We start from the raw sequence: 16729 nt of genomic DNA on the forward strand, positions 1-16729 counted from the left end.
GGCCCTCGTCAAATCATCCCCTCAATTGTATTTTACACTTGTCTACCACCATTTTGGGACTTCTTGTAGACTAGACAAGATCAACATGGTAGTCGACGTTCAATAAATTACAGTATCTTCATTGTCCTCCACAACTTCCCCTCCGTCATCCTCAGCTCCTCGATGGACGTCTTGATTTGAAGTCGTTGGTACGTCCTCGCTGGCTATGGGAGTACTCTCGGGTTTAGCCTCTTCTGGGGCCTTCTCGTGGTTGGTTGCGGTTGATACTGCATCCCTTTGCTCTTTGGACTGTTCGTCTTGAGCATTTTCATCAGACTTCAATTGCTCTGGTTTCTGCTCTTCAGACCGGTCCGGATTCTCAGTTTCTGGTTTCTCTGGCTGTTCTTCTGTGCTGCGCGCGTCGAATTCCTCCACTTCTCGTGCGATTGTCTTCTTTGCTTCTCGTATTTGGTCTTCTATAATATCTTCATCCCTAGATCGGAGCTGCCACGGCTTATAGTACTATTGGAATGGTCAGACACATGTAACAGACAATTGCCGCATTTTGTTGGTGGGGGGTGGTTGCCTACCAGGACGGGCTCCGACTTCGTTTTCAGAAAGTGAGCTGTGGCAAGAAGATTCGTGTGACGGGTATGCATCTGGATAGACCGGACATAAATTAGCAGCAGCTCTCTCCCAATTCAGTCTGCAAGAAAAGAAAACCCACCATCTCTTTCTCATAAAGCTTCTGCTCTTTCTTCCGCAGCGCAAGCCGGTCCTCACGCCTCTTCTTCTTTAGCTCCCCATACTCCTCATCTTGTATTTTGAGTTTATCCTGCTGCTTCCGCTCTATATCCGCCCGCCGTCGTTGTGCCGCCGAATTGGAGCTCTGCGAGAGTGTTCCTAGTAGAGAGCCAAATAACCGCTGCCCACGTTTCCGTTCTTCATCCCGACGATTCCGTCTTCGTTCCGAGTCCGAAACACCTGCCTTTGGAGACGATGGTCTGCGAGCGGGAGGTTGTTCGGAGTCTTGGTTGTCATCCTGGGCGCTCAGACGGCGGCGTTTGATGTCTGAATCCGGGTCTGCGGTTGAGGATTGTCTTCGCTTCGCGCCGTGTTCTGGGGAGGGGATGTCGCTATCTTGATCGGGGATGACTACAGCAGAGGCTAAAGTTCTATACCAAAGTTCAATTAGCCACTCGAAATGATGGTAAGAGCTAGGAAAGGAAATCGCATACCCTTCTGCCATGTTGAGTGAGTATATCTGGCTTGGATCGGCCGAGGTGGAGAGCGGCGATGAAGCTTTGTACACCGGATAAGGGGGATCGAGGCGGCCGAGGGCAAGCGAATAATAAGACACCTGTCAGATGAAGCGCATATATACAGATCAAATATCAGTGTAATGAACGGAGCGAAATCCGGGTGTGTTGTTCTTGCCATAGAGCCGCAAAGTTCCAGTCTTCTCCGCACGGACCAATTTACCGCATCGGGGCGGCAGAAAAAGGTCTCGGCGGTTCCTGGCCTGACTGACCTCTTCTCTCTTCCCTTCCAACAGCTTCGGTCGGTACTTCCTCTGTGCCACCCCTCTAAGACCATTTATAAGCTTTCCTAGCTTATAACTCGTTATTTCCTGCGTTCATATTCGGTCTCTCTTTCTACAGCCTCTTATCCATCTGCCACCGTTCTTTCAGCAACATGTCGCGCCATCACCCAGATCTCGTTATGTGCCGCAAGCAGCCTGGCATTTCTATCGGCCGTCTGTGTGACAAATGTGATGGAAAGTGCCCCGTGTGCGACTCATACGTGCGTCCTACTACCCTGGTCCGCATATGCGACGAGTGTTCCTTCGGAAACTACCAGAATAAGTGCATCGTTTGTGGTGGCGAGGGAATCAGTGATGCATTCTACTGCTTTGAATGTACGCGATTAGAGAAGGACAGAGACGGTTGTCCGAAGATTATAAATTTGGGAAGTTCAAGGACAGATTTATTCTACCAAAAAAAGAGTTTTCGAAATCATTGATGTGGTGGCTTTCGCCCTTGATTTTGTCGCGGGAAATATGCGACTGGGTTTACGGGTGTACGACGAGCTGGCACGCCTTTTCTCCTACATCGCTGTCGAAAAACGCCAGCGGTTACTGTTAACATGGCTGCTGAGAATTATGAATGGAACTTGACTGCAGGAGATAAGTGTATGGCTGCTTCTTCCTTGGGGCGCGGCGCTCGGCTCTCCGTTGCAAGTGTTGTCGGAGTGGATGCGGCAACCAAACGTGATTTACCTCCCTGGACGTCTGGGCTTCGCGAATCCCCGTCTGATACCATCGTTTTGTGGCGGGTTCACCTCTTCATGAAGCCGCTCGCCTGTAACCTCGTCCGGTGAGCCGGCCTCAATCTGCAGTTTCTTTGTCAGGATAATCTCAAATCAGTGACATGTGTTGGGTCGCCATACCTTTTTCGAAACCTTTAGGCCCTGTTCTTCAGCCACTTGGAGCGCATACATCCGAGAGCTAGCAAACAGCATCCGCTCCTTGATCGACGAGCCCGATGGGCATGTGTAAATGAAGATGACAGCATCGGAGTCGGGGTAATGGTAAAATGAGTATCTCGGCGAGGATTCGGAGATTTGCTTTTGTACGGAATCGGCGTCAACTCCAGACTCGGCGGACACAAGCTTGAGTGTCTCCGTTGGAACATCAATGGCCTGTATTATACATGCAACAACGAAAAATTAGCATAATCAAATCATCCCGGCATTGCATCGTCTGCAGATAAACTTACCACTTGTACTAGCCCCCCTTGTTGCAAGCCTTGTAGTGCCCCCTTCGCATCCTCATCCACTTGCATTTCAATGCGCATCCTGGAAGGGCCCCGTGCAAAGGTCCCGCCGATGCCAATGTCTCTCCCAGGCGTCCCGCTCCGGGCAGCCTCCTCCGCCTTCCGCACAGCGTCCAGCTCCCTCTCTTTCTCCCCCATTAGATCCTCGCGGCTGTATCCTGTCTCAGGAGACCCGCTCTTCTCAGCCTCCCGTTCTCGCCACGCCTTTTCACCAACAACCTCATCCTCATCCGTAGCGAAAATCGTCTCCGTAAACTTCTCGCTGCCTAGTTCCCGAACGAGCGTCGCCCGGGTAGACGCAAAAAGGGTCTTTGCACGCACTCCCGCATTTGACGGGATATAGGTCAGCGCAACGAGAGAAGGAGCTCCCGACCCGGTCTGTCGAATAAGCAGATAAATCGGTGTCTTGGGTTCCAGCACAGACGACAATTGGGAGAGGGAGGGGTAGAATGCGTCTCCGGCAGAGAAGGGGATCGGAGAAAGCGGGGTCAGGCTCTCGGAGGTGATTGTTACGGGCAGGCAAAAGATGGAGTCGTCAGAGGCGAATGTTGCAAAGGCATGGTGCAGCTCTTGCGAGACTGTTGTATGGTTAGCGATGTGTAATGGGCTTAACGCGGGCGGCGGCGTGGTGGGGTTATCGGTGTATATAGCAGGTGGAGGAGTAGGTACCTGAGATTCCAGACTGCATATTGAATGGGACTGAGGCTGCAGTCTTGCCTTATCGAACACAAAGGATGGACAATATGACTCGTTAGATGAGCTGTTGTCTTGAATGAGGAGGCAGGAGCGGTGTGTTGGGTTAGCGGGGCTGAGATGGGGGCTTATTAAGTGTCTCTCAGCTGGCTAGATTTCGTTTCCATCCTCGCTTGCCTTCGATCGACCCAGTAGATGATGTCTTACTTGGCGGAGAAAGGCTCTTTGTTCACATTATCGGACTTGGAAGCAGTTGAGCCCAAGAGAGTGCCGAGGAGACATGGATTCGAGCTCACTACAACTGTCGACTGATCCCACAGAGCGCCGCCGACTACAGAACCGCATTGCTCAGCGCAGCTTTCGCCGTGAGTGATCCTTGAGTTAAATTGATATTTGTCCATCCTGTGTTAGTTTGTGTATTAACAGGTACTTTATAGAGAAAAAGCAACTTGAACGGATTGGTGATCGCGTGGCCAATGGCCAGGTTGGCCGGCCCACTGAGCATACACAAGGGAACGGCGATGATGCGATGCCCACAGATAGACCACAGGACCAAGGCATTCTGGACGGACTTTCTCTGACAAATTCCGGTTTCCAAAATGCCGCTTTCGATCTAGAGGCTATCGACAACATTCTGGAGGGCTACGGCTCTTCAGAACAACTGCCCGCCCAGCTGTTCTCTTCATTTCTCGCACCTTTAAACCAGACGTTATCCGTAGATATGGAGCTCATAAACAATCCTCACGATGACCCCGATGCTACGCATTTGGCGGGAGCCGTGCACGAATCATTCAAGACCAAGACCGGGGAAGGTTGGCTTAGCACAATGCACATAGCTGCTCAAAAAGGCCATGAGCACGTCCTCCGCGTATTGCTTGAGCAAGGAAATATGGGCTCCAACGGCGCCGACAGTGATGGCCGAACCCCTCTTTTCTACGCTGCGCTTGGAGGTCACGAATCAGTAGTGCGGTTACTACTAAACCACGGGTCTCAGGTCTCGCACTTGGACTGCTATAGACGGTCCGTGTTGCATTGGGCGGCGCAGTATCGGCAACTAGAAGTCCTGCGAACTCTTCTTGAGCATTGGTCAGAGTATGAGCGAGGCTCTTGTGATATCAATGCTCATGATAACCACGGTTGGACACCACTGCATCTGGCCGTAGAACGGGGCTTCGAGGAGGGCGTCCTCTTGCTTATCCAGTTTGGAGCTGACATGAATGCCAAAGCGAGGAAGTGTTGGATGACCGAAAAAGTTATTCCATTTGATCTGAATCAGTTGACCAGCTGATTGAATCCCCATCAGACTTTTGATCTACCAATCTTCAACCGACGAACTCATAATAGAAAAGGATGGGCAACTGATTTCAAATTTAGATCTTGCTGCTACCCAGTATGAGTAGCGACTGCTGTACACACTAGGCATGAAGGCAATGCCGAACTGCTGGATAAATTCGCCAGTGTTCACCACGGTTCTTCTTCCCCAGTCCACTTCCACAACCTCCCAGAATGTGTTTCTCTAGTTGACACATCTATAACTTCAACTACCGCGCGCGTGCTGTCTTCGATAGTCGTGGGCGCTTTCTCAAGTCCCACGAAACGGGCGCCGAAATTGCCCATATCGCTCTGAACAAAGCTGTATTAGGGTCAGCTGGGCTCGACGTTCGATAAAGAGGGGGCAGTACCCTGGATCAATTGGAAAGGCTGTAAGCCATGGTTCCTGGAGGGCAATTGACCTTGTATACCAATGTTGCACAACCTTCGTGGCCCCGTATGCAGAATTTGGCGCAGGATACGTGTTTCTACTAACTTAGTAAAGTCCATTTCGGCTCAAGGACTAATAATACTTACTGCTACGTGTTAGCCGGGCGATTATATCATAACCAGGGAAAGCATACCTTGAAGAATGCTGCACTCGAGCCAATTGTCACCAGCTTGGGGTGGCGGTCCCTTGCCGCGAGCAAGAAAGGATAAAAGGCCTGATACACGCGGGCGAATCCAATCACATTTGTCTCGAAATGTGTCCTGATATCGTCCAGTCGCGCTATTTCAAGCTTAGGAAACACGTAGCCGATTGCGGCGTTGGCGATGAGGATATCGACGTGATTAATTTCCTGCTCTTTGAGCTCTCGAGCTGCATCCTCGCCATCTGTTTCGGAGGTGACATCTAGCTTCACCACTTTAACAGTGGTACCCTCCGCCGTTGGGAGAGCCAGCAGCTCCGTCGAAGTCGGGTGCTTGGGGTCGCGGTTTGCAGCAATAACAGTGTGGTTCGGCTTGGCTATGTAACGCTCCAAGAGGCCTCTTCCAATACCGCGATTGGCGCCGGTAATGAGAACGATAGTAGAAGACATCTTGGTTTGTCGAATCTTGTCTGCCTGTCTGTTTTATTAGGCGGGAGCAGAGGGATTTGACAAAAAAATATACCCCGTCGTTCGACGGTCATGCCATTTTATACCACCTCGCCCACTGACGCAGCTTCTTACCCTATATTACTCGGCCACTACCCGGGCTCTACTAGTTATGTGCTTCGGTGTTTCGATTTAATTGTGATTTGCGAGGCGCAGCTGTCATTTTACATTTAACACTTACTGTGGGTCATTGGATCTTGGGGGAGCTACTTTGGAGTCTCTAGACCAGAGCACTAGACTCTTGCCTTGGTAGTCATAGTCGTAATAGGTATTGTTAGGGCATGACTAGTAAATACTGTCAGGGGCAAGCATAAGCAGAAGCATAAGCCATAAGTGCCAAGCCTCACAAAAGTACGGTCAAGTATGACCACTGCCCGCGGTCACTCAATATGCAGTCGGCAAGAACTTTAAATACTTTACTTGAATGAGAGCCATTTCAAAACCAATGTTTTGAGTATATACGGTGTATTGCGGAATATAGAAGCCAACAGGGAGAGCTAAACAACAAGCAACCTATATACAATCCAACCTCGCTGGCTGTATAGCATGCTAGCAGGCTTTACAAGCCCTGAGTAAAGGAGCAAAGTTCAGTCCAATCCAAGATAGGTCGTCAGGCAATAGATCAATCAGTATATATATAAAACAGAGATAAAGGAAATAGGATAAGGCAAGACAAAGATAGAACAAAACAACAACGCCACCAATGATGCCCATGGTATCTATCAATTGGAATGCTTTTCCAACCATCGCAACCTTCTCACTAGCTTTTTCGAAGAAGAAACTCGGATCGGCTCAACGTCCGGAGCCAGGGATCCTGACTAGAAGCTGACCCGAAGCGCAGTCGAAATGAGGTTTGGAGTGAAGTGGCTTAAGTCAAGCAGGGGATTTACTCCGAATACTTGCCCCCAACAAACGCCCAGTTCGAGGCCTCCAGCTTCCCCTTCAAGTACTCATACACTGTGAATGTCACAGCCTGTCCAGGCGCAACACGCATCACACGTGGCGTGATACCCTTATAGAAGGCGCGCGCACCCTCCTGCTTGAACATCTCGCGCGCGATGTACATAATCCTAGAGACAGCGCTCTGCCCGGGCTCAGCCCTCGTCTTCTGCAGGCGCGTCTTAATCGTATCAATCGGCGCATTCGAGAACGGGCCCACTGCACCGGAGATCAAACCGATTACGGTCGTTTGGTAAGAGGGGAGCTGGGTGTTGCTGTACTCGGGCTGGACGCGTTGTAGGAAGGCCTTGAGCTCCGTGTAGGCTGTGAAGTTGGCGGCTTGGTTGGTACCCTGCCGCAGGGCAGTTAGGGAGACACCGCGGTAGAGGGCGCTGAAACCTTCTTCTTTGATGACGGTGAAAAGGGCGTGCGGGGCGGAGCGGTACTTAGGTGCGTCAAGGGGATCAGCGAGAGAGTGGTGTTGCGCCTGAAGACGAATTTTTACGACTTCCATGGGGTTTACGACTGCGACAGCTTCGGTGACACCTGCGGCGAGACCGGCTGTTTTCATTTGTTAACATACGATAGGCTTGAGGAAATTATTAACTTGATGGGGCCCGTACCTAGGAAAGTAGCTTTACTGGTGACGGCGCCAGTGTTCTTATCCGCAAGCATTTGCTTGTATGATTCGTAGGAGGTGAATCGGATGGCCATTTTGGGGATAATACCACCGAGAACGGCTCCGAGACCCTTGTATAGACCTAGGGCAGTTTCCTTCTTGACGATCTCAACACCAGTTTTTACGAAGCCGCGGGGTTTGACCTGCAATTGAACGTTAGTTGGAGCGTGGAAATGTAGTGAAGCTGCATAAACGTACACCCGGCGCCGTCGCCCGTCGAGACAGCTGCATGCGGACTTTGATAGTATCTAGAATTCTGTAAGCGACTACTAGTATTCTTGTAGGGCTCAATTGGGGGTCCCATACCTAGCGGATGGCATACAAGGGCCTCCATCATACCGGCGCCACCACCAGCTGCTCATAATTAGCACCGAATGAGACAGTATACAGTTAGGTAACTATACCGATCAAGTTGACAGCTGGTGAGGCCGGTTTCTTGCCATTTCCTCCCTTGGCGGACATTGTGACTCAAATGAAATCTGTATAGTCTGTCTTTCTCAAATGCAGCGCGCCAACACTATAACAAAAAAGCAAGAAAGGAAGGAAAGAGCAATCCAAAAGAAAGAAAAGGATCGAAAGAATCACGAGGACAAAAAGAATAGCGACGATATCGGAGATTCACAAGGTGAGTTCGGCCAGTTATGAGCGCGGAGAGATACGGAAGTATAAGTACCCTCGGTTGGACCGAGGAAGAACGAAGCTCTGGAAACTGGAAAGAAGTCCGCTAAAGGAAGTTGGGAGTCAGAGCTTCGGATAAGTTGATCAGAGACCGGGGGCTCGGTTCCAATTGCGGCTTTTGCCTCTGCCTTTGCCAGTGGCTAATTTTTTAGCTGGCTAAGCCAGGCCGCGGAGGTGGAACGGGGAAGCGGAGACGGGGAGATGGACGAGCGGAAGAAGTTTACTGTTTGAGATCTGATCAGTGGTCACCCGAGAACAGGGTACTATTATATCGCGGATATCTGATAAAAATGTCGTCTACAAGATCCCTGGCCATGAACGTGGAGATGGCTCTTTTTTAACCAGGTGGCCAAGTTTCTTGTCGTCGTTCTCATCATCATTACTATGCCCTACTGCCGAGACTGGACGACCCCAGACTTTTACCGGCAGGACCGACGAACGAGAGCTCGCCCATAGTTCTGGCTCTGCTGCTGGCTCCTGCAACGCTGCTGGTTCCAGAGGACATGATCTCATCTACCAGTGCACCTCGAACTCAACTTGGTCACTGGTCCGATACTAGAAGAGCAGAGCATGTCTTCATGTGAAAGCGCTGGCGACTGGACAGCGAGCTGAGAACTATAGCTAGCTCAGTGCAAGCTTGCTCGCTCTGAGCTTGTGATTTCGCATCTTGGCCTCGAGCTCAGCGCCTGTCAGCTTCACAGGGTGAATGGAGAATGCAGGCGGGAGAATCCGGGCCCCAGGAAGAATGACGTTGCTGCTCCTGTGCCGAGGTTAATTCCGCTCTGGGAATGCCGACATGAGCCACTCTTATCAGGAGGCACCGAGCTGGTATGCAGCCAGCTCGATCAGTCTATATAGCGTTTTAAAATGTCATGCGGCCGAGTGTCATCAGCCGCTCTCGAATTGAGGAACAATACATTCGCGGAGTAACTGCGATGTGATACAAAGCCTGTCGGCTCATGTTTTACCCAGACTTTTTCCACTGATTATCTGCCTCAGGCATCAAATATTCTGATCTGGAGCCTGGGCTCTGTATATCCTTGCCGACTGATAAGCTTAAAGTTGACCTTATCCCAATTGTAGAAAGTCTAATTGCTGAAGCAAGCAAAGCAATGTCCGATGGGTATTCTTGTGCTGGTACTGCAGTACTGCACTGTATCAACCGCGAGGGAGATGGCCCACCTGCCTAGGGAAAGGTTGCCCTTGCGACATCGACAAGGGATTTGAATCGGCTGGAAAAGTGGAAAGGCTCCCCAATATTTCATTCCGCATCTTCTGTGTGCGTGACTGAAGAGCTGAAGGAAATGAATGCCATAGCGTGCTCTCGGTCAATCATTCTCCCTATCAGACCGCTATCGCCTTGCATCGGCGGTTTCGCCGATCTAACGGTGTATATTTCTCCAACTCAGATCTTCAAAACCTCTCCACAAGATGGAAGGACCAGAAGTTTGAAGAGACGAATTGGCCAGGGCCTAGATGACTAGACATCTTCCAGTTTATGCGCCATGAGCACCCCGCAGCCGAAATGGAAACGCATTGTTTTGCTCATCCTCCACCAATGGCTCATCTTCGGCATCGGTCTTGCGTGCCTGTTGGCATATTTGTTTCCCAACGTCGCCAAACACGGCGGTGTAATTCGCTCGGAATATAGTATTCTATATGGCGCCGTTGCGATCGTTTTCTTAATATCTGGTCTTAGTATACCCCAGGATAAGCTCGTTCGGCAGCTCTTTAATTGGCGCCTTCACTTCCTTGTCCAGGTTACTTCGTTCCTTTTCATCCCTGCGTTGGTTCTCGCCGTGGTTCACGCAATTCTTGCCGGCGATAAAGATGCGCGTATTGATCGTGCTGTGTTGGCGGGATACATATTCACCGCGTGTACACCGACAACGATCGCTTCGAATGTGGTCATGACCAGGTCTGCGGGTGGTGACGATGCGGCCGCACTGGCGGAGGTGCTTATTGCGAATATATTGGGCCCGTTTGTGACAGCTGGGTGGACAGTAACACTGCTACCAGCCTCGGAAGAGTTCGAGGTCTGGCGAGATCAGAACGGTGACCTCACATCAATGTATCGTGATGTGTTTAAGCAATTAGGCCTGGCCGTGTTGATACCTCTAGCTGTTGGCCAGATGGTGAGGTTCTTCTGGCCTGAGCGGACTGCGCATGTGATTCAAAAGTATAAGATTGCAAAGATTGGGACGGTGTGTCTGCTTCTTATGATCTGGTGAGTTTGAGAATCAAGCATGACGCCTCTCAAAAACCGTTACTCACAAACACCAGGGTAACATTCTCCTCCTGCTTTGCAACCGGGGCCCTAAAAGCCCTCTCAACTGAGACTGTCGTCTTTGTTGTGCTGTTCAACATCGCGCTGTACGTCTTCCTAACAGCCGTGTGTTTCTCCTTGTCCCGGCCTCCCCAGTCTCTCTGTGCACGGGCGCAAATCGGCCGATGGCATTTTCTAAAGCAAGCCCCGCCCGAAGAGGCCATTGCTGTATGTTTCTGCGGGCCCGCGAAAAGCACAGCTCTGGGTATCCCTTTGTTATACGCGATGTGGACGCCGGTCGATCTATTCCTCAAAGCGAAGACATCTGTGCCTGTCTTACTGTACACGACAGAGCAATTATTCGTAGCTCACTTTTTTGTCCATGCCTTCCAGTGGTGGAAACAGAGACTTGAGAGGTCAAGATCTAGTGAATGTGAGGAGGCGGCTGAGGATAGAGTGGTTGATTTGGCGGGGCCGCCTTCAGCTTGTGTATCGGAGGTAACAAACCAAAAGGAAAAGCATGCACCGGCTTCGTGATGTTACTTGGTGTGTTGCATGTGATACGACTGTCCCAAAAATTAATTCGATGGAAAGATACGTAATAGCATTATCATAGCCGTTCATTGCCAGGGTCGTTTGCAGAATCGCATTTAGATTTACAGGTAGAAGGATATATGATATATATGTAACAGACAATGTCCGAGTGGAATGCGCTGAGGTGGAGCGCAACAAAGTATGCAAAAAGCAAATATGAAAGACACATCAAATATAGCTCACTTTCACACCCATACCAACAGTTCCCCGGATCTTTTGCCAGCCCGATCCGGTTATCCTCCGGATTCGCTCGCGGACATTCGGTCTATTAAGGGCAAAGAGAAGACCCAATAAAAACAATAGTGACCGGGCGAAGGATAGAGGGTTGTTGGATATCGTCCTGCCCAAGTACTGCACGATATTTCGTAGCACTGTAGCCAGCGCCTGTGATTGTCTCGCTCGAGTCTCGGGCTTCTCCGGCTTTTTAAGATTCTTCGAGTTGGGGGGAGAAAGGGCCGTCCGTGATGAGGAACCGGCTTTGCTGTTGCCTGGCTTCTCGCCTTTTTTGCCTCTGATACTGCCGTTTGGATGCTTCTTCTCGATCCCGTAATCCACCTCACTACCACTGCGCTTGTGGCTCCTCTGTTGAGTATTCTCTTCTGGAGCTGCAACCTCCTCTGCTTTCTGACGCTCTGCCTCCTGTATCTGTCTCTCTAACTCGGCGTCTTTTTCGCGTTGTAGAGCTGCGGCACGGAGTTTCCCTTGTTCCTTCTCTTCCCTAAGCCCGTCCAACGTCTGCAAAAAGACCTCTTTCCGTTCGTCGTCGAGAACCTCACTCAAATTGATGAACTCGGTTGCATACTCCCACTCTTCGTTTCTGGGGAGAACATGAAGCGTGAAAAGCTCGATCAGTCGGACTCGGGCGGCGAGGTCTTTTGGTGTATCGGTACCGCCATTTGGGCGGAATTGATTTCGCTGTGTGTTTGTGGGTGAGTTCAGATGCTCTTCAATATCAAGGTTTGGTTGCCCGTAGGAGGAGAGGTAGGTTTCGAGTCGTTGCTGGTTGACAGTTTGAGAAGGAGAATGGTTGAGGAGAAGAGTGCCCCTGGAGAAAGGAGTCGTTAGATAATTGGCATAGTCTGCCTTCGAAGTTTCACTTACAGATTATAAACAACCTCCGCATCTATTGAACCTTCGCGCCCTTGGTAGCCAATCTGTACGACCTTCTCCCAGATAATCCCGTCGCGAACTTGCGTTGAGATGTCTTTCCATTCCTTCTGCCCAATCATCGCCTTTCCTTCCTCTGGGCCTAGGTCGATGATAGCGCTCAGAAGCGTAACGTACAAATTCCATATTTTGATCCGCCAGGTGGCAGGAACTGTACCGATCGGTGGCAGAGAGTCCACGCCATTGACGTCTTGGTCATCATTTCCATTCTTCGCCGTGATTACAGGCTCCAGAGATACGAGAGCTTCTTGTAGTCGACGGGTTAAGAAGAGTTGCGAAGCTTTCTTGTATGTCTTCGAGCAGAGCTTCGAAGGTGAGAGGGACGACGTGGACGCCGACATGACGGATGTATCGTCGGCCATGTTGACCGCCAACTGATGGGGTGGTTGGGGAAGATGAGGATGCGACTCGATTAAAAGAGCAACAGAGGTTGTAGGAGTGAAGTAAGAGACAGGTGAAAGGATCAAGTCAGTGCAATTGGACACATGTGTGCTCTGCAATTGAGTTACAGTTGCGGCTTTTGGGGTGTGAGGTGACGGCCGAGCAGCGACTCACTGGTCACTCCCGCTGGTCGCTTTTCCCTCGGCTCGGTCTCTCATCCACTCTGGGGTTGGCGTCACGGGATTTCTCCGGATCGCTGCTGTCTTTGTCTTGCTTGGCGTCAATCGCAACTTCAACAACAACATCAACACGGCCATGGGTAGAAATTGCCTTCATTTTTAACCTAGCGGCAGGCTACGTCGGCGATTAAAAGCCGGCGGCACTGTAGTTATCACTGATCCAGCAGGATCCCATGAAAAGGGTAGCTCTCCGATATACGGTATCCACTTACTTCCAGTACTTAGTCCCTAGATCACTACAATCCTTTCTTCTATCAGACACTTCCACCCTCAGATACCTCTCGCTTGCCTACCCCCAAAATTTGCCATGGAAGTTACCGCACAGACATTCCCGTATCATCTTGCGCGGATATTGCAGGATCTTGCGTCTTCTGTCTTTGTCTCCATTGACCTAGAGTTCTCCGGCATCCCAAAAGCCCAACAGGGACGGACAGGCCCACCGCAGAGCTTACAGCAGAGATACCAAGAGGTGAAAGAGTCTGCTTCCGAATACCAAATACTCCAAGTCGGCTTGACCTTTTGTCATGAGGATGCAGAGGCAGGTCAGACATACCTATATCCTGTTTCTTCCCTACCACGGAGTATACTAAACCTATCTCTAGCAAAGTATACACTAAAACCATATAACCTATATCTGAGCCCGATAATCGACCGTAGGCTGGAGGTTGAGCGGAACTGGTCATTCCAGAGCAGCGGTATGCATATATAGCGCCGTCCTTCATCCATACTGATGCTCATACAGCGGTTGAGTTCCTTTTGGAAAACAAATTCAACATGGACTCTCTGTATCGAGCCGGCGTCTCATATATATCGAGAGAGGAGGAGGAGCAAGCCATCTCGATAGCTGTTCAAAGGAATAAACCAACCACGGCTCAGACATCGATGGATGTCAAAGAAACCGACTACGAGTCGCTAGCATTCCTAACACTTGCGCGGATTCTCATCGATGATTGGATTGCCTTTGGTGATGTACATTACCCGATCTCACTCTTACGAACCGCCTAATTCGTTAGTAGAAACGTGACGACTACCTCAATATCCCGCCACCTTCCAATCAAATCAACTCTCAGGGGCTCAAGGGTATGCCTTCGGTTTTAAACAGGTTTCAGAAAAGGCTGGTCCACCAACTTGTTGAGGTGGAATACCCAGGTTACGTCACAATTGGACGGCCTACATTTGTCCAGATTGTTCACTATGATGAAGACCGCGAGAATGCTGTTCGAGACAAAAGGGTACAGCGGGTACGAGAGCGAGTTTGGAATGAGACAGGCTTCAGATGGATTGCTGAGGCACTGGCTGGAGGCGATCTCTCGAATCTCAGTCCCGGTTACTTCGGCGGCATCAGAGCCAACATGGGGCCCATAAGCCAGGGTGAAACGCTTAAGGACTTTGTAGACGACTTCAAGAAGAGCCTAAAAGCCAATCGGCCTGTTCTTGTTGGACATAACCTCTTCATGGACTTGATTTATTTCTTTCGGTGCCTTTTTGGTCCTCTCCCGGACAGTGTGGAAGACTTTCAAACGATGGTGCATGATCATTTTCCAGTCCTCATTGACACAAAGTATCTTGCTACACATGATTGCGGGTCAATCAACCCGAGGTCATCGTTGCAAGAGATCAATGATAGTTTGCTTCAGATACCGAACCCCGAAATCAGTGAGTGAGACTGTATCTACTCGATATACAAACTGACATCTCCTAGTTATACATCCACACTTCTCCAGGTACCATATAGAGAAAATCCACCATGAAGCAGGCTACGATAGTCTGCTTACGGCACAAATATTCATAAAGCTCTCAGCGCAGCTTGGCGGAGGGCACGAAGTCGGGTCGAGCAAGTCAGTCTTAACTACAAGCTTCCAAACGACGGAGCAAGCCGGCCTTGACAATCGGTTTGCTCAACTTAAGGTTGAAAAGACTCGGGCGGAACTCTCCAGTGCAATTGATAACGACAACGATAGCATGGGAAGCGATGAAGTTTTAGGCAACCATCGCCCTTCAGTTGAGATACAGCAGGCCAAAAATGGACATTTGATTCCAAGACCAGGTTTTCAATTTTGGAAGGTTTATGGCAACAAACTACGTGTCTTTGGAACAGAGGAAAGGGTCTGTCATATCGGTTAAGACGCAACATAGCTCTTTGAATGTTTCTTGGAGGGCGTCTACAATAGCGCGGAGCTGAAAAAAAAAAAAAAATAAAAAAAGGCAAAATTAACCCTCAAACTCTTGGTTGAGATGGATGTGCACAGCGTCTATCTAACAGTACACCTTAGGTTCACGAAGGTACCGCTAGCGAAAATAGCCGTCAACACTTTCTCTGAGCACCGAAAGAATGATCGACTGGTTGTAGAAGCAACTGAACGCAGTGACGATAAGGAATGGTGCTGTGTAGAGAAAAGAAAAGAAAGTCGCGAGCAGTCGGAAAAAATAAGAAAAAGTAGAGTGACGGTCACGTGTTACACTAACCAGTCTAGACTTAGCGTCAGGCCCTGGGCCGGAGCAAAACAGGTGACCGCCAACTTTTCTTGCATGCAAGTCCAGAGCGACGCCTGTTGACAACCACGCCGACGCCCACTAGGAGATGTCTTCAGGATCCAATGGTGCCAGGCGCATAGCCTCAATACTGCGTACGTGATGAATTGTTACCTAGTATGGGGCTACCACTGATGCTGACCTTTTGCAGGGCCCTCAATCGCCGAACAGCGAGTTTGCAGAAGCTGTCAAGAGACACTTGGCCGCCGCAGTTATGCCTCCGCCGCAACCCCAATTTCGCCAGCACCTTCTTCCTCGAACTCGACTACGTTCCCTGTCGTGAATCCTACCTACACCATTAATGCAGGCGTACTCCTGTCTCGCCCACCCCAGATCACACGCGACCTCACCGATTTCGAGAAAGCATACTACTTTTATCAGAAACGACTGAACGAGCGCCAGGCACTTCCGTTTACGAGATACTTTTACTTCAAGCGCGGAACGCCCGTGGACGAGGACTGGAAGCGTAAGATCCGTGAGCGCCAGACGCCTGCTCGTGATATCGGCAAGTATAATGCGTACTCCAAGGAGGCGTGGAACGATGAACTCCTTGTCGGATCGCCTGAGTCGGAGCCGGGCAATGTTGTCGAAGCGTTGATTTCTGATGCTGAGAGCACAGCCAACAACACTTCCCAAGATACTAGCAAGAAAGAAGAGATCCCTCGGCCGCACCCCCGGGTAACAGAGGCCGATCAGAAAGGTGACACCAGGAGTCTCAACCGGGCTCTTCAGAGGACGCTTTACTTGCTCGTCCAATCTAAAGAGGGTTACTGGAAGCTTCCTAGCTCCCCTGTTGCCGCAGATGAAACTCTCCGATTGGTATGCTCTTCCAGATCTTTGTCGTGGTGCCTTGCTAACTTTCGGGTATTATAGGCCGCTGAACGTACCCTCGAACAATCCGCTGGTGTGAACATGAACACTTTTATGGTGGGATACCACCCTGTCGGTCACTACGTCTACAACGCTCGGAAGCCGAAGACCGACGAGGCAACTGGAATCACCCTTGCCGGCGAGAAGACCTTCTTCATGAAAGGACGCATCATGGCCGGCCAGGCGGATCTTTCTGCCAACGTGCAAAACCTTCAGGACTTCAAATGGCTTGCCAAGGAGGAGCTCAAGAAGTTCCTGCTTCCGCAATACTACGCCAGCGTCAAGAACATGCTCGCTGAGCGGTAATCGGTACTGTTTTGGGACTTACTCCTCGAGCGTGGAGGAGCGGGGCAGTGGGGGGAGAACAATGAGTTGTTAGAACGTCTGGAAAGCTGTAGGATAACCTGGCTCAGATCTGCATATATTCGAGTTTATCATGTCATGTATAACTAGCTCATCAATATTTATTT

General features: G+C 50.2%; 9 protein-coding genes across 9 annotated transcripts; 3 read left to right on the top strand and 6 right to left on the bottom strand.

Moving 5' to 3' along the window:
- Nucleotides 1-99: 99 nt before the first annotated feature.
- Nucleotides 100-1228, bottom strand: ASPSYDRAFT_27159 (pinin family protein; the record flags this gene model as incomplete). Its single annotated transcript, XM_040844368.1, has 3 exons — nucleotides 100-501; nucleotides 707-1154; nucleotides 1218-1228. 3 exons carry the CDS (start codon nucleotides 1226-1228, stop codon nucleotides 100-102), a joined length of 861 nt encoding a protein of 286 aa, XP_040709018.1.
- Nucleotides 1229-1674: 446 nt separating this feature from the next.
- On the top strand, nucleotides 1675-2001 carry ASPSYDRAFT_138467 (PHF5 family protein; the record flags this gene model as incomplete). Its single annotated transcript, XM_040840841.1, has 1 exon — nucleotides 1675-2001. The coding sequence occupies one exon, from the start codon at nucleotides 1675-1677 to the stop codon at nucleotides 1999-2001; it is 327 nt and encodes a 108-aa protein (XP_040709019.1).
- Nucleotides 2002-2127: 126 nt separating this feature from the next.
- ASPSYDRAFT_375596 (twinfilin) lies at nucleotides 2128-3605 on the bottom strand. Its single transcript, XM_040845552.1, has 4 exons — nucleotides 3483-3605; nucleotides 2757-3391; nucleotides 2428-2679; nucleotides 2128-2379 (listed from the first exon to the last, which is right to left on the bottom strand). The coding sequence occupies exons 1-4, from the start codon at nucleotides 3499-3501 to the stop codon at nucleotides 2254-2256; spliced, it is 1032 nt and encodes a 343-aa protein (XP_040709020.1). The 5' UTR covers nucleotides 3502-3605; the 3' UTR covers nucleotides 2128-2253.
- A 1362-nt stretch (nucleotides 3606-4967) lies between these two features.
- On the bottom strand, nucleotides 4968-5857 carry ASPSYDRAFT_54543 (uncharacterized protein; the record flags this gene model as incomplete). The annotated part of the gene is made up of 3 exons (XM_040848868.1): nucleotides 4968-5139; nucleotides 5189-5262; nucleotides 5402-5857. The coding sequence occupies 3 exons, from the start codon at nucleotides 5855-5857 to the stop codon at nucleotides 4968-4970; spliced, it is 702 nt and encodes a 233-aa protein (XP_040709021.1).
- Nucleotides 5858-6800: 943 nt separating this feature from the next.
- On the bottom strand, nucleotides 6801-7994 carry ASPSYDRAFT_139211 (putative succinate:fumarate antiporter (Acr1); the record flags this gene model as incomplete). Its single annotated transcript, XM_040840923.1, has 5 exons — nucleotides 6801-7414; nucleotides 7477-7675; nucleotides 7731-7780; nucleotides 7839-7886; nucleotides 7937-7994. The coding sequence occupies 5 exons, from the start codon at nucleotides 7992-7994 to the stop codon at nucleotides 6801-6803; spliced, it is 969 nt and encodes a 322-aa protein (XP_040709022.1).
- A 1721-nt stretch (nucleotides 7995-9715) lies between these two features.
- On the top strand, nucleotides 9716-10602 carry ASPSYDRAFT_98858 (uncharacterized protein; the record flags this gene model as incomplete). The annotated part of the gene is made up of 2 exons (XM_040853267.1): nucleotides 9716-10437; nucleotides 10494-10602. Coding segments are annotated over 2 exons (831 nt in total), but the record flags the coding sequence as incomplete, so codon positions are not given.
- A 636-nt stretch (nucleotides 10603-11238) lies between these two features.
- Nucleotides 11239-12599, bottom strand: pex26 (the record flags this gene model as incomplete). Its single annotated transcript, XM_040844369.1, has 2 exons — nucleotides 11239-12115; nucleotides 12172-12599. 2 exons carry the CDS (start codon nucleotides 12597-12599, stop codon nucleotides 11239-11241), a joined length of 1305 nt encoding a protein of 434 aa, XP_040709024.1.
- A 463-nt stretch (nucleotides 12600-13062) lies between these two features.
- Nucleotides 13063-13850, bottom strand: ASPSYDRAFT_375466 (uncharacterized protein). The gene has a single exon (XM_040845551.1). The coding sequence runs from the start codon at nucleotides 13577-13579 to the stop codon at nucleotides 13172-13174; it is 408 nt and encodes a 135-aa protein (XP_040709025.1). The 5' UTR covers nucleotides 13580-13850; the 3' UTR covers nucleotides 13063-13171.
- Nucleotides 13740-16565, top strand: ASPSYDRAFT_140382 (mitochondrial 54S ribosomal mL46 domain-containing protein; the record flags this gene model as incomplete). The annotated part of the gene is made up of 7 exons (XM_040841045.1): nucleotides 13740-13826; nucleotides 13874-14418; nucleotides 14582-14963; nucleotides 15327-15365; nucleotides 15436-15484; nucleotides 15541-16208; nucleotides 16263-16565. The coding sequence occupies 7 exons, from the start codon at nucleotides 13740-13742 to the stop codon at nucleotides 16563-16565; spliced, it is 2073 nt and encodes a 690-aa protein (XP_040709026.1).
- Between the last annotated feature and the right edge of the window lie 164 nt (nucleotides 16566-16729).

This window comes from Aspergillus sydowii, assembly GCF_001890705.1.
Source record: "Aspergillus sydowii CBS 593.65 unplaced genomic scaffold ASPSYscaffold_1, whole genome shotgun sequence".
Taxonomy (NCBI): Eukaryota; Fungi; Ascomycota; class Eurotiomycetes; order Eurotiales; family Aspergillaceae; genus Aspergillus; species Aspergillus sydowii.